This window comes from Podarcis erhardii (genome assembly GCF_964252035.2).
Source record: "Podarcis erhardii genome assembly, chromosome: 3".
NCBI lineage: Eukaryota > Metazoa > Chordata > Lepidosauria > Squamata > Lacertidae > Podarcis > Podarcis erhardii.
The window spans coordinates 97,422,684-97,448,541 of record NC_138507.1 but is presented as its reverse complement, the minus strand read 5'-3'; the positions used below and the strand labels follow the sequence as shown (position 1 = coordinate 97,448,541).

At 43.1% G+C, this 25,858-nt stretch overlaps 1 protein-coding gene across 3 annotated transcripts in view; it reads right to left on the bottom strand.

The window, feature by feature from the left end:
• The window catches only part of PTPN14 (protein tyrosine phosphatase non-receptor type 14), a 439,438-nt gene that overhangs the window by 395,996 nt on the left and 17,584 nt on the right, over nucleotides 1-25,858 (bottom strand). For 2 of the 3 annotated variants that reach the window (XM_081854529.1, XM_081854527.1), the window contains exon 2: nucleotides 639-941. In XM_081854529.1, the coding sequence (XP_081710655.1) occupies nucleotides 639-812 (174 nt within the window). In that variant the 5' untranslated portion in view covers nucleotides 813-941. The remainder of the gene's footprint in view (nucleotides 1-638; nucleotides 942-25,858) is intronic. The other variant, XM_081854528.1, reaches the window with a different exon arrangement.

Sequence of the window (25,858 nt, the reverse complement as noted above, 5' to 3'; positions counted from 1 at the left end):
GGGGGTGGGAAAGGTGCCTTGTAACTATTTTCCAGTGAAATACAGTGGTACCTTGGTTCTAAAACTTAATCCGTTCCAGAAGTCTGTTCAACTCCCAAAATCGTTTGAAAACCAAGGCACGGCTTCTGATTGGCTGCAGGAGCTTCCTGCACGCAAGTGGAAGCCACATCGGAGGTTCGGCTTCCGAAAAACATTGGCAAACCGGAACACATAATTCCAAGTTTGTGGTGTTCGGGAGCCGATTTATTCAGCGACTAAGCTGTTCAAGAACCAAGGTACCACTGTACAGAAATATTCACGGGAGTAGAACTCTGAACATGTTTGATGCCCTGCCTCAACGTGGAAACTAACACGAAAAGGAGCCTTTTCGCTTATGGAGAAACAGAATGAAGTTCTCTTTCAGACCACTTAAGAGAGTTAGGACCTGACAGGAAATATCACTGAATCACCATCCAAAACGTAGGTAATGGACTTTTATGTAAGCAGGGTACGTTTGCCAAAGTTCCACTCAGTGATAAGATCGGGCCAGTTCCAAGAATAACATGACTCTAATAAACAGATTCCAAATGACAAACAGCTCGAGCTAAAAATATGCCAAATTGCAGGCGGCAGATGGTCTTTTCCTGGGTTACCCTCACCTCTCGCAATTCCAGCCTCTGAGCCACGGCCTCCAGACATTCCTGCCCGGTGCTCTCCACAGAGAGAGTACATTCAATTACGTTGTTGTCCAACAAGCGGATCCGAGTCATAAAGCAGTTCTTGCTCCGGACATTGTAGCGCCTGGTCCTTCGCAATTTCAACCCAAACGGCATGGCTGCTGGGGCTTCGCCTTCTCACGCTTTAGATCTTCTTAGCAAGAGAGACTTGAATATCGCTGCTCCAGTGTCTGCTCTTCTCCTCCAGGATTGGGAAAGGTTGCCCATGCCAAAGGCAGATCCCTGCTGGGGGAAAACACACACACAAATGGAGAAATGAGGTTTATTTGCTTAGGGTTAAGTGGGGCAGAACATTTGCCTTTATGCAAGTAACGGTCATCGCCTTGCAAGAACAGTTAAAACCAACTTCCTCCCACCCAGACAGAATTATCTTCATCGCCATCGCTGATTTATTAATCACCTTCCAAGCCACCATCTAAAGGCAATTTACATATAATTAAGAACAATTAAACTTGACACAAGCCAGAAATGACAGCTTGCTTTGAAGGAGCATGCTCTGTCCCACATGCACACACAAAACATTCTCCATAGTAATGGCATTGCAAAGATACACTGTCCTATTTTAACTCTCTGACCGCATCCACACGTCATGTTAAGCCGCAAACCAGGGGTCACCAAACCTCTTAGGCTCATGGGTACTTGGGGATTTCTGAACAAGTGCCATGGGCATCACACTCTGTTGTTTTTCTCCCACTTCTGCAAATTAACTTCCATCCCCAATAGAAAGTGTAAACACACACACACTTTGCATTGCCAAGCAATGCAGTTCAATGTCTGATCCAGTAGACTCAATCTGAGTCTTGCAAAGCAGGCAGAGAGCTGAAGGAGTAAACGAGAGGAGTAAACGAGAGAAGGAGTAAACGACACATCACACTTCCTTCTTCTGTTCTATGAATAAAATTAGTCACCTCATGACTAAGGGGGCAATGGGGGCAGAGGCATTCAGAGCCATCATGGATGCCAGCAGAAGACCACATGGACATGATTCAACCCACATGCACCTTGTTGGTAACTCCTGCCATAGACCATGGCCTACTGTGAACAAGCAACACGGTAGTACATGTTGCTGAATTGCTCCCATGTCGCCCTGCCCTTCCATGAGCCAGAAGAAACAAAACAATTTTTCCCAGAAACTGTGCTGTGCGGATAGAGAGCCATTTTGGACAAACAAGTTCCCCACTCCCCTTCTCCTGAGTGCCTCCTCTACTGGTTTTTTAGCACATACCAAAGATGTTCCTCTTCCAACAAGCCTTCTAAAAGTATTTATCCCAGCTGGCCTCTGTGCTGGATCTGAATTGATTTTATGTGTGTGTTGCTTTTTTAAAACAGATTTTAAATTTAGAGGGTTATGGTTATTCAGCGGACGCTCAGGCTGCGAACGTGATCTGTGCGGGATGCAAGTTTGCAACCCGCGTCTGTGCACGCGCAGGTTGCGATTCGGCGCTTCTGCACATGCACAAAGTGCGACTTAGCGCTTCTGCGCATGCGCAACCACCCAAACCCGGAAGTAACCTGTCCATAACCCGAAAAAAACGCAACCTGAAGCAGCTGTAACTGTATGTGTGTGTGAGAGAGCGTGCAACTGTTTTTAACTGTTCTGTATATGTAATTTTTATATATGTCACTATATTGTAAATTGCTTCAAGATGCCTCATGGGAAGTGATTCATAAATGAAATTATTATTAATACTAATGGTTAGAATAATAATTTTCTCCTCCTTTCCCCCATGACTGTAAACCATGGGTGAGGAACCTGTGTCTCTCTGGCTCTGGTTGAATTCCAACTCCCATCAGTCCCATTGGTCAGGGGTTATTTATTTATTCCCTGCCCTTCATCCCAAGGTCCCTAAGAATGATGGGAGCTGGAGTCTAACAACACCTGAAAGGCCACAGGTTCCCCATCCCTAGTGCAAACCATGGTTTAGAGCTACATTTACAGCAAACGCTAACCCTGTTCACTCATAAACCTGAACTGGAAAACATGGCTCCAAGACTAGCAGCAGCCATGGTTTGCATCTAACGCTAAACCATGATTAACTCTGACACGAAAGGAATTCACTCTGAAGCAGCGAGCAAAAATCGTATTTGCTCCCAAGGACAACTCGTAATTTGCAACCACGGCTTAAGAAAAGCCAAGAGGTTGTGTTGGATTAAAAGGCATTCCAAGTACTATATAAGAATTAAGTTTTTGGGAGGAATAAAACCTCAAGTTCTAATATACACCTATAGCTAACGAACATTCTGCAATATGCCCAAGACAATAGCTTGATATGAAGTAGTGGGAAGAATGAAAGGAAACTCAACAAAGGTCACAGAGGATAGGGCTACATAGTGCCTGAGCTCTGCTTTTGTAAACTGCAGTTTTGCCGGTGGACTTTATCTAAACTTATTGTTTCATTAAAATACATTTCCATTCACTAGAGCAGTCACACCCTTAGACTAAATTAACTATTTGATAGTTCTCTATTAAGATAAATAAATATAACTTCCATTCTTTTCGGCATTCAGAACTCGGCTGGATGAGAAAGAAGGAAAACGCAAACTGCAAACACTCTATACAAAATGTAGGAAGAAAATGGATAGATGAAGGCTGCAATCCTATATATCCATATACCTGGGAGTAAGACTCACTGAACTCAATGGGGCTTACCTTCAAGTAGATATGTATAAAATTGCATGGTCAACACTGAGCAAGGAGGAGTCAAGATATCATTTTGCTCCTATTCGGAACTACGAATTCTTAAAAATAAAGAACAGGGCACTTTTCCTCCTTTGTTCTTTTATGGAATTAAACTCATGTAGCTTATTTATCAGAGAAACCATGAGACATAGTAAACTAGTATTCCAAGAACTTGTTTGATTTATTGCCATGGAATGTGCTTTACAACTTATAACACAAAGCAAGTACAATTCGATATAAAGGTTTCTTTCAAAAAATAAAAAAAAAATAAGTACATAAATTTATCTTAAATAGGCCTGCCCAAATGCTTTGTGCATCTGTTCACAGTGAAGGCACAAGATGCTATTTAAAAAATGCCGTGAGAAACATTCCCGTGAAACAAGCTGTGCTTGTACAGGATGGAATGTAATACCGATTTTGGTCACCTCCATCAAATAAAACATCCTTCAGATGGTGCTGATCTGTACCTTTAGATCCTGCAAAGGGGGGGGGGTGATTTACAGGGAAAGTGTGGTAAGCATTTTAGACATGCCTTGACTCAGTTACTTTCCCACTCCTAGATCAGGGGTGGGAAGGTTGATCAAGATCCACAGGAGGTAGGAAAGCAGGTAGATCTGTGGGTGCTTTGCAGTGGTTGGGAGAGTAAGTATCTGACTCACAATTCCTCTGCAAAAGATCTCTCTCTCCTGTAAACAAAGCTGATGAAAATAAAGAAAGCTTAGCAGGAAACCTGGGATGATATTTTCGTGTGAAAGGACTGCAAGCTCAGTTCTGTTGAGGACAGAGAAATTCCTGAGCTGAATGTGTGCTCATACACTCCCTACGCCTAAAATCTATGTGGATGCCTGCTCTCTTCAGCCACTATCTTGCTTTGACTGGTGGACCCTGAGGTTCTACTAAAACAGGGCTGGGGAACATGTGGTCCTCCAAATGTTGCTATACAGTCATACCTTGGATCCCAAACGCCTTGTGACTCGAACGTTTTGGCTCCCGAACGCCACAAATCCGGAAGTGAGTGTTCCGGTTTGCAAATGTTCTTTGGAACGCGAACGTCCGACACAGCCTCCAATTGTGTGCAGGAAGCTCCTGCAGCCAATCAGAAGCCGCACCTTGGTTGTTGAACGTTTTTGGAAGTCGAATGGACTTCTGGAATGTATTCTGTTCAACAACCAAGGTACAACCGTACTACAAACCTCCCATTATTCCTGGCTGCAGCTGATAGGAGTTGGGAGTCCAAAACTGTCTGGAGGGCAAAAGGTTTCCGACTCATGTACTGAAAGAACAAAGTAGATTTTACAGGCCTAAAGAGTTGAGAGTAAAGTCTCCTTAGGAGAATTTTTTAAAAAAACCTTTCTGGGAACAGTTCCTGAAAGGCAAGTCAGAACTACAAAGCATGCAAAGCTGAAAACTTTCCTTGCTTTAAATTTGAATAGATTACGAACTCCTTGGTACATGGTGGCATCTGTTGAAGTTTCATTACCAGACATCTTGCTGCTATCTCAGACATTCTGGATGTAGCAGCTACTAAATAGTAAGGGATAGCCAGGATTTGGAAGCTGCTTCGAATAAACTTAAGGTAGCTAGCATGCACCAGGTAGTTTTCCTGTATTGATTCTCCAGGTTATTTCCTGGCATGCTCTGCCAGCATAATTTTTGCTTGATGTTATCTTGCACTATCTGAAGGAAATGTTAACGTAAGGCTGACTGACTAGAACTGTAAACCACTCCACGCTGCAATGTTATCTTGCAATTGAATCATAACTTAGCTGGCATGCCAGTCTTGAAGAAGGCTGGCTTATGAATTCCTTGATGTGCAGCGGCAACCTGTTTAAAGTTTCTTTTGCATAGCACAGAATAACAGCAAACAAGTCTCACTAAACTCAGCAAGGTGTATTCCCCTATAAATCTGCACTAGGAGGGCAGCTTTGGTAAAGCCTTCCATTGTTTCCAGCAGGACTTTGGGTGACTAATTTTCCGTTGTTCAGGTCAACATGTTAAATGGATGAATAGCCTACGACTATTCCCATCAACCTCCTGTATGTCACAGGCTTTTGGCAGCACAGCAAAACTCACAAGCAAGTTCATCTTAGATATACGGTATACATGCGAACATGTTAATATATACTCTTTCCCTTTTTAAAAACAAAATATTACCAACAGCCTCTGGAATTCTTCCAGCATTCCGTATATTACAGAACTATAGCACACCTATCTGAACTATGCAGTTCTGGGCATGGCATGGATAAGGGGATAATTAGTACAACTTGCTTGATGAGGTGCAAGCCTGCACTTTTAAGAGAGGGCATTAAAGAAGTGCCAAATTCCAGAGACAGGTCTCATCTGGAAAGATTTGCTTACTTACCTGCTGTTGAATATGTAGCTGCAAGAATAAAAGCAGGTTTTTAAAAGGAACAGTTTTTCAGCTAGCTAGCAGCTTCTAGAGCTTCCCATTTCAAGTTACGGTCGATTTAGCCAGTATTTTTTACCACGTACACAAGGCTATGTCCAGCTGTCCGGTCTCAAGTGCTCCAGCAGGGTCCACTGTGGGGAAATTATAATGGCAGGTAGCTTCCCAGATCCAGCTGCCGCCACCAGATAAGCCCACAGCTGGGGAAGGGACCAGCCAGACAACAGGATCCCTGGCTACTAGCCATAATGGCTATGCTTTGCCTCCACGGCTGGAAGCAGTAATGCTTTTCTGAATCCCAGTTGCTGGAAACCAATATCCCAATTCAATTCAGGACTTCCCACAGTTTTGGGGAGGGGGAGGGAAATGTTAGGAGTTTCAAACTTAGATCTTGTTAAGTTACACATACGTTGGTCCTACCTAAGCCTTTCTTTCTAGTGGAAAGCAGGAAAGATGCTCTCAAATTGCCACAGCTGGCTGTGACATTCCTTTTTAATGTTGTTGTTTTTTCCTGGCACTTCTCGCTTGTGCTGCTGCTGCAAAAAAAAAGGCTTCCCTCTTGGAAATATCCCTAGTATATTCATTCATTTCAGGAATGCTTTGTTCCTCGTGGTTCCACCCCCAGGGCTGTGGGGAGACAGAGATTATGGAACTCTTAATCAGTACTGAACAGTTAACCATTAAGTCAGCACCCTGGGCTACATGGGCTGCCCAGCGAAAGTGAAGGAACCTCCTTGTCTGAGGCTCACGTTTTATTCAGCATTTGGGTTTGCAGTGGGAACACTGTTGACGACACACCTGTTTCCTTTGGCATGGAAAGGGATGTGTGCCATTAAACATCCATTCATCTGGCTGCCCTAATCAAAAAAAGAAATCTTTACGGTCAGAGTACACAGGGATGAAAGATACGTTACCTGTCACAACAGCCACATAAAATGTGGGCTGGAGCTGTTTTGCAATGAAACAGTCTCTGTTTCTTTGTTTGTTTATAAGATTTCTTGATACCCACCCTTCACCATAAGGTCCCAGGTCAGGTTACAGCAGTATACTCATACAATTTAAAAGAATTGACGCAGTAAAGGAGTTTATACGCAGCTATTAAAAACAAGTACAGTGGTGCCCCGCAAGACGAACGCCTCGCAGGACGAAAAACCCGCTAGATGAAAGGGTTTTCCGTTTTGGAGGCGCTTCGCAAAATGAATTTCCCTATGGGCTTGCTTCGCAAGATGAAATGTCTTGCGAGTTTTTCCGACTTTCCCCCCCTTTCCCCCCCTTTTTCTAAGCCGCTAAGCCGCTTATCCGCTAAGCCGCTAAAAGCCGCTAAGCCGCTAATAGCGCTAATCCGCTAAGCCGTCAATGGGCTTGCTTCGCAAGACGAAAAAACCGCTAGACGAAGAGAATCGCGGAACGGATTCTTTTCGTCTTGCGAGGCACCACTGTAAAACAATTTGAAATGGGTAGATTTAGAAAGCAAAGTTCCCCCAAGGATCAGTACTGCGACCTGCACTTTTTAATTTGTTCAGAAATGACCAGGAGTCAAGGGTGAGCAGTTCGGTGGCCAATTTCCTGACGACACTAAATCATTCAAGTTTGTTGAAACACAAAGGGATTGTGCTCCAAACGGACATCCCCAAACTGAGTGACTATTTTGTGAAACGGCGAATGCAATTAAATACAAACAAATGTAAAAAGGATGCCTGTCAGGTCAAAAAATCTTAACTTCACATATACACTCATGGGGTCTGAACTAGCAGTGACTGACCAGGAGTGAGACTTGGGAGTAGATGGTAGACAGCTCAATGAAGATGTTGAGCCTGTATGCGCAGCCGCTGTGAAAAAGGCTGGTTTTATGCAAGGGATCATTAGGAAACGAATTGAAAATAAAGCTACTGATATCATAATGCCATTCTAGAATTTTGTGGCACAATTTCATTTGGGATATTGTAGAGTTGGTTCAGAAAAGTACAACCAGAATGATCAAGGGGAAGAAGCGACTCCCCTCTAAGGAAAGACCACTGTATTTGGGACTTTATAGTTTAGGGGAAAGGAGAGTTAAGAGGTAACATGATAGAAGTTCATGCAGTTATGCATGAAGCAAGTGGATAGAGAAAAGCTTTTTCTCCCCTTGTCATCACACTAGACCTCGTGGATGTCCAATGAAGCTAAATGTTGGAAGATTAAAGACAGATAGAAGAACGTTCTTAGTCACACAGCACATTGTTAAACTGTGGAACTCACTCCAACAGGAGGCAGTGATGGCAAACCGACTTGGGTACAAATTTGTGGAGGATAACACTATCAATAGCTACTCCCCACAATGGCTATGCTCTGCCTCCACTCGGTCGGCGGCAATAACGCTTCTTAATACCAGTCTCTATAACCACAGGACAGAAGAGTTTGCAGGTTTCCCACAGGTATCTGATTAGGCACTGTGATAACACAATGCTGGAATGGATGGGACACCGGCTTGATCCAACAGACTCTTATGTTCTTTTGAGTTTGATAATTTAGGGGCTGACACAGACAAAACCCTCTCCCATACCATCATTCCCCACACTTCTGAGGGTGGTGGAACTACCAAGAGATCAATACAAGTAGATTAAACTGTTCTACTTCAACTAGTGTGTAGGGATGCATAACAGGGTCACGTCTCAGGGCATATTTTTAGCAGAAACTTAAACCTAGTTTACAAGGAATTCCGGCACCGTGGGGAACTATCATTCTGCAAAGGATTTCTAACAGAGAATTCTTACTCCTTCACCAAACAATTCCCAGGGTCATTAGGCAGAAGGATATAGCTGTTAAAGTTCTATAAAGCTGATATAATTTTGCAGTGTAGATCTGCCCCTAAGCTAATGTAGGTCACTAGAGTGGCACCACCAAGATTTTCCTAGCTGCTTTTTCCTTCCAGAAAGGGGGGGGGGGGCAGAAATAAAAGCAGGTCAAAGAGAGAAGTTGAAAACTAGAGAAGGAAGTAGAGGGGTGTACAGAAAGAGAAAAGATATACAGTACAGAAATTAAAGGTTGGTCTCCTCTTGCAAACTGGAATTAAAGGTAAGTCCCGGGTCTGAAAAAGATCTACAGAATAAGTACACCATATATATTATCAGTCCTATAGATCAAAAATCAGTTTAAAACTCATCATTTTGACTACGGTAAGCAACTCTGTTGTGAACTAAGCCTTAGACATCTTTGTGGGATATATCTGATATATGCACTGTACAATCCTTGGCTACTCAGAAGGAAGACCAGTTGACTCCAGTAGGACTTAAAGGTAAAGGTTAAGGTACCCCTGACCATTAGGTCCAGTCGTGGCCGACTCTGGGGTTGCAGCACTCATCTCACCTTACTGGCCAAGGGAGCCGGCGTACAGCTTCTGGGTCATATGGCCAGCATGACTAAGCCGCTTCTGATGAACCAGAGCAGCACACGGAAACGCCGTTTACCTTCCCGCCAGAGCGGTACCTATTTATCTACTTGCACTTTGACGTGCTTTCGAACTGCTAGGTTGGCAGGAGCAGGGACCGAGCAATCGGAGCTCACCCCATCGCAGGGATTCGAACCGCCGACCTTCTGATCGGCAAGTCCTAGGCTCTGTGGTTTTACGTACAGTGTAGGGTTGCAGCCTTATCAACAGAAGAGGAACACTTTAATTCTTTCTTTGCCAAGAAAGTTGGAAGCATATTATCACTGTTTAAAATTACAGTGTGAGTGAAGTAATGATACAGTACAGGGTGGCGAACCTTTGGCCCTCCAGATACACTTGGGACTACAACTCCTATCATCCCATGCTGGCTGGGGCTGATAGGAGTTGCAAGTCCAGCAACATACGCAGGGCCGTAGCGCAGCCACCCCCTGATTTCTAGAGTATTCCCCAGCCTATACACTTACACTGAGGCCTAGCTGGTTTCAGGCCTCAGAGCTGCTATGTAACTTGCAGGTAGCTTCTGCCCCTTTCAGAGCACTGAATAAGGGCAACACTGAATAGAGAATTGTTTTGTGTGTTTAATTGCTTTATTTTCTTCAAAGGCTGGGACAGGAGAAGCTGCATTTCTGCTTGCTTCTCTGTCTCTTGAAGGGCAGAAGTCCATTCCCTTTTCAGAACATGCCTCTCTCCTCCGCTCCCCCAGTTTGTAATTAAATCCTGACCAGTATAAATCTCATAGAAAGCAATCACTAAAACCTTTTCCAAATAACTTCGCTTGCATGCCTGCATGGAATGGCATTCTTAGCATTAATTCACAGTAAGCCTTGATATAAATCACCCAGAGCTAACAGCTTATGAATAAGTGTGCTTGTTTCAAAGGCAAACCACACTGCCACCTCTTTTGAAAAGCAAAAGCAACAGTTCAGAAGTGAGCTAATGGCCTTCTCTCCCCACCTCGTCCCCCCCCCAAAGTATTATAGCATATATATTTTTCAATGCATAATGTGTGGGCTTAACTAGCCTGATACAACTAGTATCCTTACAATGAAAGATTTGTTGCTGAAATAAGAAGGGCAGGGGGCAAGCCTTATTTGAAATTACTGCCTGCTGCCAGCGAACTGGAATGCCTTAGAAAAAGCATGCAACAAATTGGGGTGTTGAAGTGTTAACACTTCACCCCAATTTGTTGCATGCTTTTTCTCTGAGGAGCTCAAGATGGTGTACATAGCTTTCCCCCTCCTTTATTTACCACAACTACCCTGTGAGGTAAGGTTAGGCTGAGAGGCAGCGACTGGCCAAAGTCACCCACTGAGATGCATGGCTGAGTGAAGATTTGAACCCCGGGTCTCCTATGTCCCAGTCTGACACTGTAACCCAGGGTAGTCCATGAGGTCCTCAAGGCCATTTTTGGTGGCCCTTGGCTACATTTGAAAACACGCCCGCTGCATCCCTCACACTGCCTTCCCAAAACCGGCTAAGTGAATCCCAAAGCCTAGTTAGCCCTTTCCCAGCTTTAGGAAGGAGTGAGGCGGGCTCTAGGACCTTCCAGAGCCTTGCACATCCTTCCCAAAGCCCAATGCCACACTTAGGTAGGTAGCATGAGTACTGGATGGGAGGGGGGGGGCGCACATCAAATTTTGGCCTTGCTCCCTCCCTCTGCATGACAAGGCAGTACACGGCCCACAGTTTCCATGTCGAAGTACTCTTGCGGCCCACTTTGCGTGAGAAGTTGGACCACCCTGCTCTAACCACTACACCGCACTGCATTTGGATGCCATAATAATCATATTTGAAAACAAGATGGGAATTTATGAATACACCGGCTATAAAAATAGAAATCAACAACCGCTTATGAACCGTTTAATATTTGTACATCTCAGTGCTGTAAATGCTTCCAGGGAAAGTAATGCTATTCAGAGAACACATACGACTCCATGAGGCAACGGAAAACTGCATGGAAACAGCATCCCACACATATGTATTGGGAGGCATGAGGCAAGGGGAATGAAGGGGAAACCCCAGCTTCAGAAACTAGCCCACACACTAGGCACAACTGCCCAAGGAGGAGGAGGAGGAATAGTTGTCTTGGTTCAGGAACCCTTTCATCAAACAGCAAATTAAATCTGCCAAGTGCTTACAAGAGCACAGAGTCTGTATTTTTGGCACTCTCTTTGCAAATTCCGAAGAAGTGGCTGAAATTTAAAAGCGCCTTTCAGTCACTTATGTGGGCCCAATGTAATTGATCGGTAGTCCAGATTAATTTACCTATATCCCTCAAAGAACTCAATTTGGCATAACATGGTCCCCTCCAATTCTGTCCTCATGACACTCCTGTGAGGTAGGTTATCCTGAGAGACGGTGACTGGCCCAGCATCACTCAGTGAGCTTCATGGCTGAGTGAGAATTTGAACCTGGGTCCTACTTCCCCAGCATGATGCCCTCCAGCCAGCATGTCCAGTGGTCAGGGATGAAGGGAATTGTAACCCAAAAGGTCTAGATGGCACCAGGCTGGGAAAGGCTCCTGTAACCACTGCACAACACTGTCCCTTGGTTGCAGCCAATAGATGTAAAGCAGTATAAAGATAAATAACAAGAGCAGTTTGTATGGTACTAGGAAAAGTAATTGTCGTCTGTGCTGTAGATTCATGTCCTGATAAGAGGGACAGCTGCAATGTGATGGGCTGTCTCTTTCCCTGGCCAATGTTGTGACAAAAGACCTGAAGTTATAAAATCTAAGAATCTATGAGGATTGATCACACAGCACTAAACCAATTAAATTATTGCTTGTCTTTTAACTTACGCTAGGTTAGCCATTTGACAACAATGAAACAGAGCTTCCCATACAAATGTTTTATTTCAATTCGCTTGACAGTTTATTGGCAGTGGGAACTACTCAAGTGTAATAGGACGGCGTTCAAGAAGCATAACTGGAAGAATATCAAATTACCACAAGCAATTCCACTGATGGGTTTCTTTTGGTAACCACAGTTGTTTTGCGTTCTGACATAACATTAAACTGAGGAGGAAAGAGAGAGGGGGAAAGTATGAGCCCAAGACTTACCAAAGCTGATTCACATAATGCTAAATCGTAATTTGGCTTTATGTTCAAATGAGACGTACATGCAACATGCTCCTTTGTTAGGGCCAAATGGCAGGGTAAAGATGTTTTAAATTCAAAAACTGTTTCATTGCCCTCCCCACATTTACAAACAGCCAACTCACTCAAATTATTTTCATTTTAATGTAATAATTTGCAGTCTGTCAACAAACCTCCTTGATAACTTTCCAAGGAAGGTGGTGCCCACATCTAAACATACTCTCTCTCTTCCAGATATTTAAATAATGTTGTCCCAGTTCATTATACATACACCACTTCCACTTTACGGTCGCTGCCAGCTTGCTGACCTATGATGCCTTATTTTAGCCATCCAACACAAGTGGCATTTTAAAAATAAAAATAAATGGTAGTTTATTACTACAGTGCTGCATATTTGCCTACAATTTATCCTTTCTAAAAAACAAAAACGAAAAAAACCCCTCATCTTCTCCACCTACACAGAAATATCTCACAAGCGGTTGTTTCTTACCATCGCTTTCTCTCTCTAAATCTGCAACAGGAGGGAGAATTGTTTGCCTTTCTAAATTTAGATATCCATGGATACATACAATATTTTTCTCTGTTTAAGCTTGGCAGCTCAAACTGATATGGAAAACAAAAGTGCATTTCATTACAGGAAGTCTGTGCTCTTGATTTACAGAAGAACAAAACAGTACATGCTATTGCATCAAATCAATATAGGGAGGAAATATTCTCAAAAGAGATTTGCATAGCTTACAAGGGACCAGTATAATTTCGTCTTCCTGACCTCATGTTTTCTGAAAAGCTACACTATTTAAGGGAGGACCCCATACTTGGGGTTTTCTTGTCATGCATCCATCCTTCCCGATGCCAAACACTCCAGCTCCAACATCTGAGAGCCCAATTGAGGTTTGGGATCTTTTCAAGATAAGTACTGGTTAAACCCTATGGAAATGATGGAGAACAAAACCCACAGATTCTCATTGAAAGGCTCAGCAAATGAGATCGAGAGCATCTAGCTTACACATCATTTACACAGGGATAAATGACTGTAGTATGAACACTTTTCTTTTTACAAAGCATGGCAAGTCAAAACTGCACAAGAGTTGTCAGATACAATACACAGAGTTAAAACACACACAGACACACAAACCACACACACACCCAAGGCTATTCCAGAGTCCCATTTGCAATTTAGATTCCTGTTCTAAAACTCAGGCTTATTTTATGGGGTAAACTTCACAACCTCAGTTTCAGCTGTTGGGTATAAAAAATGTACCCCTTTCAGATAATCAGGGTGTCTGGAATACTAGTGCAACATTTTTTAAAAAACTTTCTAACTAGTGCTGAGGTAGCTTAAATTCTTCTGTGCTATACTGTATGTCAGATGTTGGATAGTCTCATTTTAGACTTTAGTAATAATCTTGTGTTGTGTGAGTTTATTTTGTGATGACTGGCCTTGGTGATCTCAGGAAAAGCCATCTTTCATCACCTTGCTATTCTTTCCTTATGATTCCTACTTCCAATCTAAAACCAACCATTGGTTACAACCCAATCACCACCATCAGAATTTCAGTCAGATAGTAAGTATAACTGCAAGTCACATTTTTTCTAAGTGTGGCATTTTAGCACAGAACGCTAGTTTTTTTTTTTTTAAAAAAAAATATAGCTATCTTCTTTTACACCCATTATCACATCTTCATCCCTTACATTTCTCAGTGCTAACACTGAGACAGACACACAGAAAGAAATCCCATAAAAATGAATGACTTTTCCAAAATGGTTAGCAACATATGATCATGATTTGACCTCAGAAAATCCTATTATGTGGTGATCTTCTAAAACTAAGATCAAATTATTCTCTCTGGAGTGAAGATAATTACAGGCTCACAAATGTATGAGACCATACAGTTCTGACACGAAAATTTTCAAATTAGCAAACCACTTATTTGTCTTGGATCTCAGAAATGAATCTGGTACAATCCTACCAGACCATGGCAACGCTATGGAACCTCCACCCTCTGTACACGAGAAGGAGAAAAGTCTGTGATGTGAACAATCCCTCTACAGAATTTGCATTCCCTTAACTCAGATTGGAATGCTCAAGTGAACCCAAACTTTTGACTAGAAGAAGAAGAAGAGTTTGGATTTGATATCCTGCTTTATCACTACCCTAAGGAGTCTCAAAGCGGCCAACATTCTCCTTTCCCTTCCTCCCCCACATCAAACACTCTGTGAGGTGAGTGGGGCTGAGAGACTTCAGAGAAGTGTGACTAGCCGAAGGTCACCCAGCAGCTGCATGTGGAGGAGCGGAGACGCGAACCCGGTTCAGCAGATTAGGAGTCTACCGCTCTTAACCACTACACCACACTGACTACTCATTTTTAACGAGGGTTAGGCAGTGTAAGGCCCAGAAACAAGATCTACTGTACACCACTAAAAGTAGAAGCCAATGAGTATACCAGAACTACCCTCTGGAAGCCAAGGACCTACACAGGGGAAAGATGTGGTGGGCTGGTTACGTCAAACAGGCATTGCGTTGCATACCAAAGATTTGAATACCTTTCAAATTACTTCCGAGGTAAAATAATTCCCTCTAATTACAAGTTTAACCTATCAGTCGCAGCAGAGCTCTTCCTCCATGCCCTCTCCCCATTCTGATGTTGGCTCTCCCTTCTCCCCACCCTGGCATTATAGTAAGCTTAGAGACGTTATTTTTTTTCTTCAGAAGACCCCTATCTTCAGCAGGATTTTTTAAAAAAATGTCTAGAGGACCAAGGCAGCATTAAGTGCTTCAGGGTTCCCAGTTCCATGCCATCCTGCAGTCAACCTGTTTTGCTCCTGACAGGCCAAAAAAGTCCCTCCAAAATACCTCACTTTGGGATTAATCCAAATCCAGAATGCACAGCGGGATGGCTTATTAGCGTCTCACTTTGCACATGGCATGAAACCATGAGAGAAGTTGGTTGCTTTTGTGCCCCAACTCTTCTAAGTTGCAACCCCCCTCCACCTTTATTCTTTCTATGTTGACAAAACAGATGACTGAAGTTAGTCTTCCCATTTGACTGGGGTCTGTGCCAATGCCAGAAAACATCATATGATTGCTCAGTTCAGAACTCGTTCCCAAGAATATGGGGTTATCCAAGTCATTCTTACTTTTGGAAAGATAATTTATTTATTGCAATTATACCTCACGGTTTTCTCCAAGAGGCTGATCTATAAAGGTTAAAAATAATACATTGTTATGACTATTATTAATTACCTGTCCTTCATCCTAAGGTCCCACAACATTAATATTAAAACACAACATTTAAAACAGTTTAAAACAACTTAAAATCCCTAGCTGGAAATTTATTTTGGAAAATGACTTTATCTTGTATCTGAAAATGCTCTTTAGTTTAAATTTGTTTCTGTTGCTTACTATGTCAGTATGTCCTGTATTTACCTGAATATCAATAAAATTAAAATCACAGACACACGCAGACTGTCAGGCATTCTGTTCAGAGGTTTGAGACTGTAATTCATTCCCCCTCCTATCACTGTAGAGTTCTATTTTGATGACTTACTTTTGCCTCAGGCAATTAAAATAAAAAGGTCGCTGAACAAGCCACAATAGTTGACAAATCCCAGAGAACCCAATCAGATATATTGCTTCATACTGTGTAAAAGGTACAAGTATTATTTTCATGCAACATCTCCACTCATGCAAGAGATGTCTTCATCTTCTGATCTCATTTCTAACTCTTAGCTATTAACCTGAAAACTTGGTAAGGAGTATATAAAAAGGTAAAAGTAAAGGACCCCTGACAGTTGAGTCGAGTCGCAAAAGACTCTGGGGTTGCGGCGCTCATCTCACTCTATAGGCCGAGGGAGCCGAGATTTGTCCGCAGACAGTTTTACCAGGTCATGTGGCCAGCATGACTAAGCCACTTCTGGCAAACCAGAGCAGCGCACGGAAACGCCGTTTGCCTTCCCGCCGTAGCGGTACCTATTTATCTACTTGCACTATGACATGCTTTCGAACTGCTAGGTTGGCAGGAGCAGGGACCGAGCAATGGGAGCTCACCTGGCAACCTTAAATTATGCCCCTTCTTCCTTAGTATCCCTCATGCCTGCAACTGCTCCTCTCTTTCCTTCAAATCCCTCATCAAATTTCACTTTTTACATGGCGCTCTTGATTTACTCCTCAATCCTCATCCCTAACCACAGCTTCTCACATTCATCTTTTGCTACCCTTGTTTCCCCTTCCTTCCTTCCTTCTTTCCCCACTGTCAACATATGGATTCTAAGTTCCTTGAGAGCAAAGACCCATCTTTTTCTTCCTTTTTAATTTTTTTTGTACAGATCTCTATAAAGCATTGTGAACATTGAGGGCATAGTTTAAGTTGGGGGGGGGGGTTCAAGATAATGACGTGAGCTGCGGCCTGTACCTTTCACTCTGCTATTTTAAATTTTTTAACTTTTGATGAGCCACTTTATCTGTTTTAGGGTTTGGGGCTTTTGAAAAATAAATTACAGTGGTACCTCAGGTTAAGTACTTAATTCGTTCCGGAGGTCTGTTCTTAACCTGAAACTGTTCTTAACCTGAAGCACCACTTTAGCTAATGGGGCCTTCTGCTGCCGCTGCGCCGCCGGAGTGCGATTTCTGTTCTCATCCTGAAGCAAAGTTCTTAACCTGAAGCACTATTTTTGGGTTAGCGGAGTCTGTAAGCTGAAGTGTATGTAACCTGAAGCATATGTAACCCGAGGTACCACTGTAATTAATAATCTGGTATGACAGCCACTTGTGCAAATATGCATATATTTTTGTATTTGACTTGAGTTTGTTCTCAGGAGTCATGAGGAGATGCAAGAAGCTAATCACAACAGGGAAACTCCGCCATAGAATAACGAACCTTCCATGCACCACCAGTTTATCAGAGCTTTCAGGTGTAGGTGTTCAGATTAAGATGACAGGATGCCTGCAATTTTTATAACTGTCTGGAAGAGGGAACGTCATCACATGTTGCTTGCATGACAAGCAACACTTGCTGAAATGCCATCTTCTACAACAACTGCTAATATCTGCTGAACTTCCTTTGACCAAAAGGGCAAGGCTCGTGTGCCTTTAATAGTTGTGCTCCTGTTCAACTACTCTTGTCCTCTTTTTTGCCTGGCTATGCTAATACAATCCAACATGAAGCCTTATAGTAAAAGTAAGAGGAATTTTGTGGCAACCACTAAAAGACATGCTCAGTTGTGCCTTATTTTGGGAATCTTGTCGTAGACTCCTAGAATTCAGCCAGAACTCTCAGGAGGGCTTCCAAACGAGATAAAAACAATAAATTACACATTGCTACGTAAAAATGGTTGGGGAGGAGTAAGTAGCAGCAGTTTTAATAGGCTTGGGAAGAATTAAAAGGTTACTTTCTGGAACCAAAAGTATCAAAGGTATTGTGTCAGGCATGCTTCTCTGTGGACAGAATTCCATAACAAGGGCACCACCACCACCGAGAACTCTCCCAGTCACCACCTGTTTTGTGTTAGAAGGTACACAGAAAAGATCTTTGACAAGGACCTCAGCACTGAGGTCGGCTTCCATGGGGCGATGTCTGTTTCTCCTTGCAGTTTTGTCAAGGGGAAAAAGCACTTTAGGAAACAATAGCCCGCCACAGTTTTGATACTATTATGCCTAAAACTGAGCATTCCTACACTGAGATTAAGAGATTATAGGTCAAGCAGCTCATTCTTCTGTAGGCATGGTTCTCATTCTCAGTCGATTTGAAAAGCAAGGAGCGGGCAGCGATGTTCCTGAATTCACAGGTCTCCACAATTCCCCTTGCCAGATTGTCAGGGGCAACAGTTCATCACTCCCTGATGAGGGCCATGTTCAAAGTTACCTATGACGCCTGCCCCCCACCCCACCAGTGCTCAAATTACACGAGTCAGAGGCACGAGGTATAATTTGTCTAAAACTGGAGCATATCAAGGAATGGGGAGTCAATTGTGCATTTCACTGAGAGACCACCTACTTTACAACTGGAATTCAAACTCTATCCCCTGCCTTCCCCAATTCTGGAAAGCTGAAGCAGGGCCTCCCAAATTAAATTTCTTCCCCCTTCTGTTTACTCCAACTCTGGAGAGACAAAGTGAGGTCTTTCATTGTACTGACTGAGCTCTGAAGTAGGGAAAACCAAGGGCAATACAAGAGATAGCTTCCACCCAATTCTGGAGCAAGGAGGAGGGCTTTCTCACATTACACTGAATTTTGAAGAGGTTCATGCTGCTTCTGCCTGATCCCAGAATAACATGAAAGGCCCTCCCTCCTTGGAATTCTCTGACATGTACAGAGGATTTGAGAGGAGAACATAACCACAAATTATGGCTAGCTAGTAAACGAAACCAAAACACGCAGACCCTCCAGTAAGTCTTTAGAAAAAGTTGTATCTAAACCACATGTGACTTTTATTAGTTACAAGAATTCATTTCTATATGTTTCCCTCCCTCGTGTTCAATATGAGAGAAGTGCCATTACATGAGGACTACATGCGCTCTCTAGCACTGGTGATACACCCTTCTGAGAAGTAAACATGTTCCTAGCTGCATAGCTCCACCTTTTCATCTGCATAACCCCCCCCCGGGTCATGTTTTTTGCTAGAGTGTGGCAAAAAGATGGGAACTGTTTTTCACAGGCCTCTCTCTCTCTCTGTCCATCCACACATGCAAGGCAAGCATTTTGTTCCAAACTATACAGCTATTACATTGGAACGAATGGGAGCCATCCACTTCTATCACAGAGAGAAAAGGGCTACACAGTCATTAAGAATCAACTCCCACTCCTATCTGTGTATTTGTTGTGACCCCTAAATGCAGGAGCAATCTGGGTACAGGGTCAATGGCTGCAGAGGAGCTAGCTAAGGAGCCAAACCAGGTGCAGGGCTCTGAGCTCACTGCCAAGAATCAGGGGACCACTGTGCCTGAGGCTGTCGGATAAGAGCCCCAGAAGAACCTCCCGTAACAGGCCAAAGGCTATGCCACTTAAGGTTCTGGAAGTTCTCCACAATGGGGTGGAGCCTAGAAGAGGCTTTAGAAGACTTAAATCTGCTCTCAACCTCTGTTGGAGTTAAGTGGCTCACTCGGAACTATCCGTGGTCCTGCAACACTTGACCTGCTTTGAGGTCTTCTCCATAAGCCTGGACATCCATCCAGAACGCAACAATATTCCTATCATCAGTTCTGCTTCTTGGTCCCCCTACGGGGATTAAAAAGCTGTAATCACATTGGAGGCGTGGGGCTATGCAGACCCAGCCCTGCCCCTTCTCCCTTCTTCCTCACCCAGCCCTACCACATTCAGCAGAATCCTGAACAGAAGCACTTCTCACTGAAGCTCCCATCTATTTTATTATTTAGCAAGACTTACACACCACCACATAAAATAAAAAGTATATGTTGACAGGACAGAGTATAAATTAAATTAAATTAAATAAATAAATAAATAAATAAATAAATAATAGTATAAAATTGTCACTAAAAAATAGCAATAAAAATAGTAGACATCACAAAATATATAGATAAAAACAATAGTTTGAAAACCAAATATATATATATTTTTAAGTACAAGTCTGGATATGGTTTTCTAAACAAAAATATTTTTATCTGCTGTCAAAAACAATACAAAAAAGCACCTGCCTAATATTATAGGCAAAGAGTAGCAGAGAATATGTTCCACCACACTAAACAATCAATTTCCCACAAGTTAAATGTATAGGTAGATACCAGAGGGGAACACTAAACACACCTTGGGGATCAGTTTTTCAAGCACTGCAATCCCATCTCACACTCCACATTTTTTGTGCTTTCTTAAAACCTGAAACCTTTTTGGTTCTTTTTGCTGATATCCATATCGCAACTTTATTCCCTTTATCTACCTAAACCTGTTACCTTATAAGGGGTGGGGGATTAGACTGAGCAGGTTGCCCAATAGGAATTTCCCATGGGAATCTCTCTACATGGGAACAGTAAATATATAAAAGTAAATATTTTGTAGGAAGGAATACTTTTGTTATTCTAAAATGCAGTAACTGGTAACCAAAACAGCAACTCCGCATTACTGGAACGAAACAGAGTTTCTGCATGGCTGCTAACACTTTCCTTAATTTTCTAGCCAGATTCCACCCTGAAAAAATTAAGTCACCTAAAACAGTATATAGCTGAAATAAAGCTAGTTAACAGCCTTTTGTCTGGGGACTGAAGCTCTTTCAGGGGATGGATTTATTTATCTCTTTTACAATTAACCCGGTCATTAACAATCTCTCAGATTAGATAAGGGGCTAATTAGCAACCAAGAGCAGAGGGAGATGGATTCTTTTCCTACAGTTGGATAAATCTTTTACTTTGCCTTTGGGAGGAATGTTACAGTTCCCCACTTAAAAAACCTCAACAACACACACTGCTAATCTCTATGCATTAATTCTCTGAAGTGTGTGAAGATTTGCAACTACCCTCTAGGACCTAGCTAAGAGCGAAAGAGGCAAGGGAGACTGGTCAGTGATAAACTGGGCAGTTGGAAACTTTTCTGTCAACATTTATTTATTATGTAGCATTTAAGGAAGGGCCAGTGTTTATATATGGATCAGTGGTGGCTGTCTGGGCCGGACGGGAGTTGGTAGTCTGAAACATCTGGAGGGCTCCAGGTTGGGAAAGGTGGAGTTAGTCTAACATAATGACTAAGATATTAAGAACAGAAGAGGAAAGGTCTATTGAGTCCAGCATCCTGTTGTCAGAGGCTAACCAGATGGCTGTGGGAAGCCCCCAAAAGGACCTGAACGCAACAGTACACTCCCCACTTGTGATTCCCAGCAAATAGAATTCAAGGGCGTCCTGGCAATAATTTTACCTTCCATGAATTTGTCCTGTGCTTTTTTTTCCTGGGGGGACGCATACCCCTAAACAATTTGTGACTCTAAGTTTGGCAGTATTTCAATACGAGTAGGAAAGTGTTGTTTAGTCATTTAGTCGTGTCCGACTCTTTGTGACCCCATGGACCAGAGCACACCAGGCACTCCTGTCTTCCACTGCCTCCCGCAGATTGGTCAAACTCATGCTGGTAGCTTCAAGAACACTGTCCAACCATCTCGTCCTCTGTCGTCCCCTTCTCCTTGTGCCCTCCATCTTTCCCAACATCAGGGTCTTTTCCAGGGAAGCCACTCAAGTTGGTGGTCATCAATATGTATTGTGGGAGAGAATGCCATAGTTTAACTTCTTTGTGAAGAAGTACTTTCTTTTGTCTCTCCTGAATCTCCAACATTCAGCTTCATTGGATGGCCCCATGTTTTAGTACCGAGAGGGAGGAAAACTTGTACACCTTTTCTCTGAACTAAAAAGCCCCAAAGCTTTCCATATAAGGGAGATGTGCCAGCCCCTTGATTGTTTTAGTTGCCCTTCACTGACTCTACAGTCTCCTTTCTGAGGGAGAGGTGATCAGAATTGCACACATTATTTCAAGTGCCATCTTCTCCAGCCATTAGCCAACTTGGTGGTCTTAAGTAAGCCACTCTCTCAGCCTCATACACTATCCCTTTCCCACTTACAGTGTTTCTCAGTGGGATTCTTTTTGCTACTCAACTTAAGATGAAAAGGGAATGTTATAGAAATTTGGATGAGTTTGTCCAATAAAAGGCAGGTCTGTGGCTTTTTCAGTCTGCAGCAAATATAAAATGCTTGCAGGTCAATTCTCACACGAATCCAAAGTGCAATGAGGGCTTCTCTAACAGTGTTTCAAACCACTTCTAGGAAAGTGAACTATTCCTATAACTCAGAGGTTTTCAACCTTTCTGAGTCCACGGCATTCTTTCTGTGGCACCCCTGTGGGGCTCAGGAGCCGTTATATCACCCCTTGCTTGCAGAACTGGCAGCTTCTCACCCTTTTTCAAATACCCTCCCTTGTGGAGTATTCCCTCAGCCTCCCCTCCTCTACCCTCGCCTTGGGAGTCCTCTGGGTAGCTGTTGCTGCTGCCCCTGGTCTCTGAGCTGCTCCTACCTGCCCCAAAGAGAGGTACCTCCTCACACTGCCCCACAGGGGCCTAGGACTTGTCTGTCCATTCCCAACAGCAAGGGCTGGTGGACCGGCTGGCTGGACTCCCTGGCCTGCTTGCTTGCTTACTCTAAGGCCGCCTCAGCACCTAGCAACCAGTACCCCCTGACCAGCCCCAGAGGCACCATTCTCCTGGGGAGCTTGTAGCCAGGGCTGCTGCAACAAACAGCTGTGCAAGTCATTGGGAGGCAGAGACGCAAGAGGGCATTAAAGGAGAGAGTGAAGGAAAGAGGGATAGAGGTCAGTGTTGCCCGTGGCACCCCTGACCTTCATTCAAGGCCCCCTGGGGTGCCATGACACACTGGTTGAAAACCACTGCTATAACTGAGTTAAGCCAAAGAAAGCCCTTAATATTCAGGCCTGCTATTACATACTTTTCTTGTGTTAGACCATCTGCTTCTGGGTATTAGAACTGGAAAAGAAAGCTGATGGGACTGACCTTGGTAGGGCTTTTTCTTAAGTCGCTTGCGATGATGAAGTGGTGCCATTATTAACTTATTTGCAAAGAGCCTCTTGATTTATAAACTGTGGCCACAGTCCCCATTCCTTATCATTTACTCTCTGTATAGCAATGGCAACATCTGTCTCCACAGATGTGAACCCATGCAAATGAGACATACGGGCTTAGGCTGGCATTGGTTTGATCGTAGGAAGAGCTCCTGGCAGGGGAGCACAATATAAACTGTTCAGCAGTCTGCCCCTCTTAACCTACCGTTGGTTGGAGCCTGGGCACTGTTGGAAACCAGAAGGCTACTTTCTTGGTGGGCCCAGATCCAGCCTAACAGATGGCCAGCCAGGAAGGCATGCCAGAGAAACCAGAATGTGCATCTAATTTGATAATTAAGGGCTGCATTCCCCTCCAGACACAATGAAATGGAAGGCCACACATGACTTCTGGCTTATAGTGAGGACAACAGCCCTCTAGTTCAAAACTGAGCTACTTTTCAACTTGGGGGAGGGGGAGGGATAAGCAGTTCACTGGTCCCCAAGGAAGAATTATGAAGATTACAGCACTTCAAGAAAGGAATGATGAGTTGGGGTGGAGAGCATTAAAACATATACTTTATCCAAAAGCCCATTTTCCATCTGAGGTACCAGTGGATCTTTGCCAAGACGGCGTCTTCACTTAAATTTCATGTTGAATAAAAACATTGGCAAGAACCTAATAAACCTTTTACAGAGATCTAAATTCAGGCTTCCTGTCCAAAAAGTCATGATGCTGCTGGGTTAAAGAGAGAGAGCAAGGAAGCTTTAATATCAGGGGGAATTGCACATCAAATATAGTTTTCTAAATGTTTAAAAATAAATGTGTGTCTTTGACTTATGGTTGCAATGGCTAAAAAACCAAGTACTATGCCTTGGCTTTAATAGGTTTTGAGAGAAGATTTCCAGTGTCATATGTGTAGTGCAAATGTGTCATTCCATGGTTAATAAACCTGGGCTCATGCAGTCCCTCCCCCCCCCCAACCTTTTCAGACCTAACCACGGTGCTGTGTTGCATCTTCACCAGGGTCAGTACTAACCACAGTTAGTTTCAAAACAGAATTTGAAGTAGGTACACTGCATGTTCTAGTTAAAGCTAACCACGTTAAACAGTGCAGATATAACACTATAGCACGGTTAGCCTTAAAAAGGAGAGGAAGAAAATCAGAAGGAAGAGGAACGTGTTAAAGATTAAGAAATTTGGAGTCATTAAGTCTTTATCAGGCCAAAGAGCTTTCCTGCAGCTTAGACTACTTTCCCAGAAGTATGTTTTCAATGTGGAAAAAAACTCTGAGAAATTAAAGATCTTATGTATTCCTGCCAAACGGAAAGTGATTAAAGCAGCCACCTTAGGTTACAGCTTTTTCTCTCTGCAGCCAATGTACAGTTTCTTTCTTCTCAAATGAGCTATATGTTACAGTTTTATAGCTCATTGTTCTGAGGACCTCATTGTAAAATGGCAACTCGTCACTTGCTATTTCTTGGCTATGAAAATATTTACACCATGGAACTCTACAGGCCGCAACAGAATTGCAGCAGGACAGATTCTCATGTTACTTTCAGATATCGTACAAATCCACAGCAACTACTTTTATCGCATCAGTTTTGGGTGGAATTTCATTTGTATGCGTTCTCCTATGATGACAGTGATTAGGATCACACAATGGCAAACCATTTAAAGCCAGTGTTTGTCCTAAGTGTGGTAAATACCAGTTTTCGTCATTGGAGGGTGCTCACAGGTGTGAGCTAGCTACTAAGAAGTGGCATGCTAAAAAAAATCGATGTGGTAACTTGACCATTTCAAAAGCTAATGTAAGAATCAATTTAAAATAAGAAGCAAAACAAGTCATCTCTGAACTCGCCTCAAAGAAATCCATAGCATTTAAGAATTTCTGCTGCTATTCTAATAAAATCCCTGTTTTGTTTAAAAAGTTACAGGTTTGTACATTCTGAAGCAATGGGGGGGGAGAGAGAGAAATTAATGAAATATATAGAAAATCAGGGGTAACACCATTTAGAAGATATAGATTACGGGAGGAATTCGACATCACACTAAAACATTCTGTCAGAGCAAGCATTTCTGCTTGGCCAGTGGAACAACCTCAGCTCTCCTCTCCCCAAACAGTGTTCTGTGGGTTCTCCTGACCCCCACCAGAGCCAAGTGGATTGGGGGACATGGAAGGAAGGAGGGAGCCCCTAAACTACTTCCTTGAATCCAGCCCCATTTTTTCTATATAAAAGAGAGAGAGTGTTCAAACACTGTAGACATTTAGATTCTCTCTCTCTCTCTCTCCCTTGTTGGCATCCACTGCATGAAGAGACAATGGAGTGTGCCTCTGGGGGTGAAATCAAATCGCTGGCACCAAATTGACCTTCCTGTGGTGCAAGACTGGGCAGTGTGTATGGAGGCCCTGGGCTGCCCAGACGACAGGACCTCCCTCTTGGCCTTATTGATGTGGTCCAAAGGAAAGCAGAGAAATACGTTTGGCACCAGCTTGGCTGCAGGAATTGCCAGAAGGAGGCGTACAAGGCACCATCCAACCATCTTAGGGACTCCACTCTGGATTTGTGTAGGGTTTAGTCCTTAGCCTTTTCTTCTCCCAGAGATATCCTGCAAGGCAGCAAACGTATAACAATAACAAAACAAGCAGCCTTTGAAGTTAGTGTTTTCTGTTTATTCCATCCTGATATTCTAGAGTGACTGGATGTCTTCAGGCATGTATCTTTGAGGGCCCTTTTGATTGAAAAACGACTCATAAATTTTAATATTATTAGCATACAACAGCAGGCATAGGTGTCACTACCATTTCCATTTCGAAGTCATTACAGAATCTGAATCCAGAAAACCCTGACCTCGTTAGCACCGGGACACAAAATTTCAAAGATCCATTTCAAAGATGAATAGAGAGTCATTTGTTTTTCCCCACAGAGGTTTTTAAAATGGGAAAAGCCATGGTAAATTTCAACCAGGTTGTTTCCCCAACGTAGGTCTTT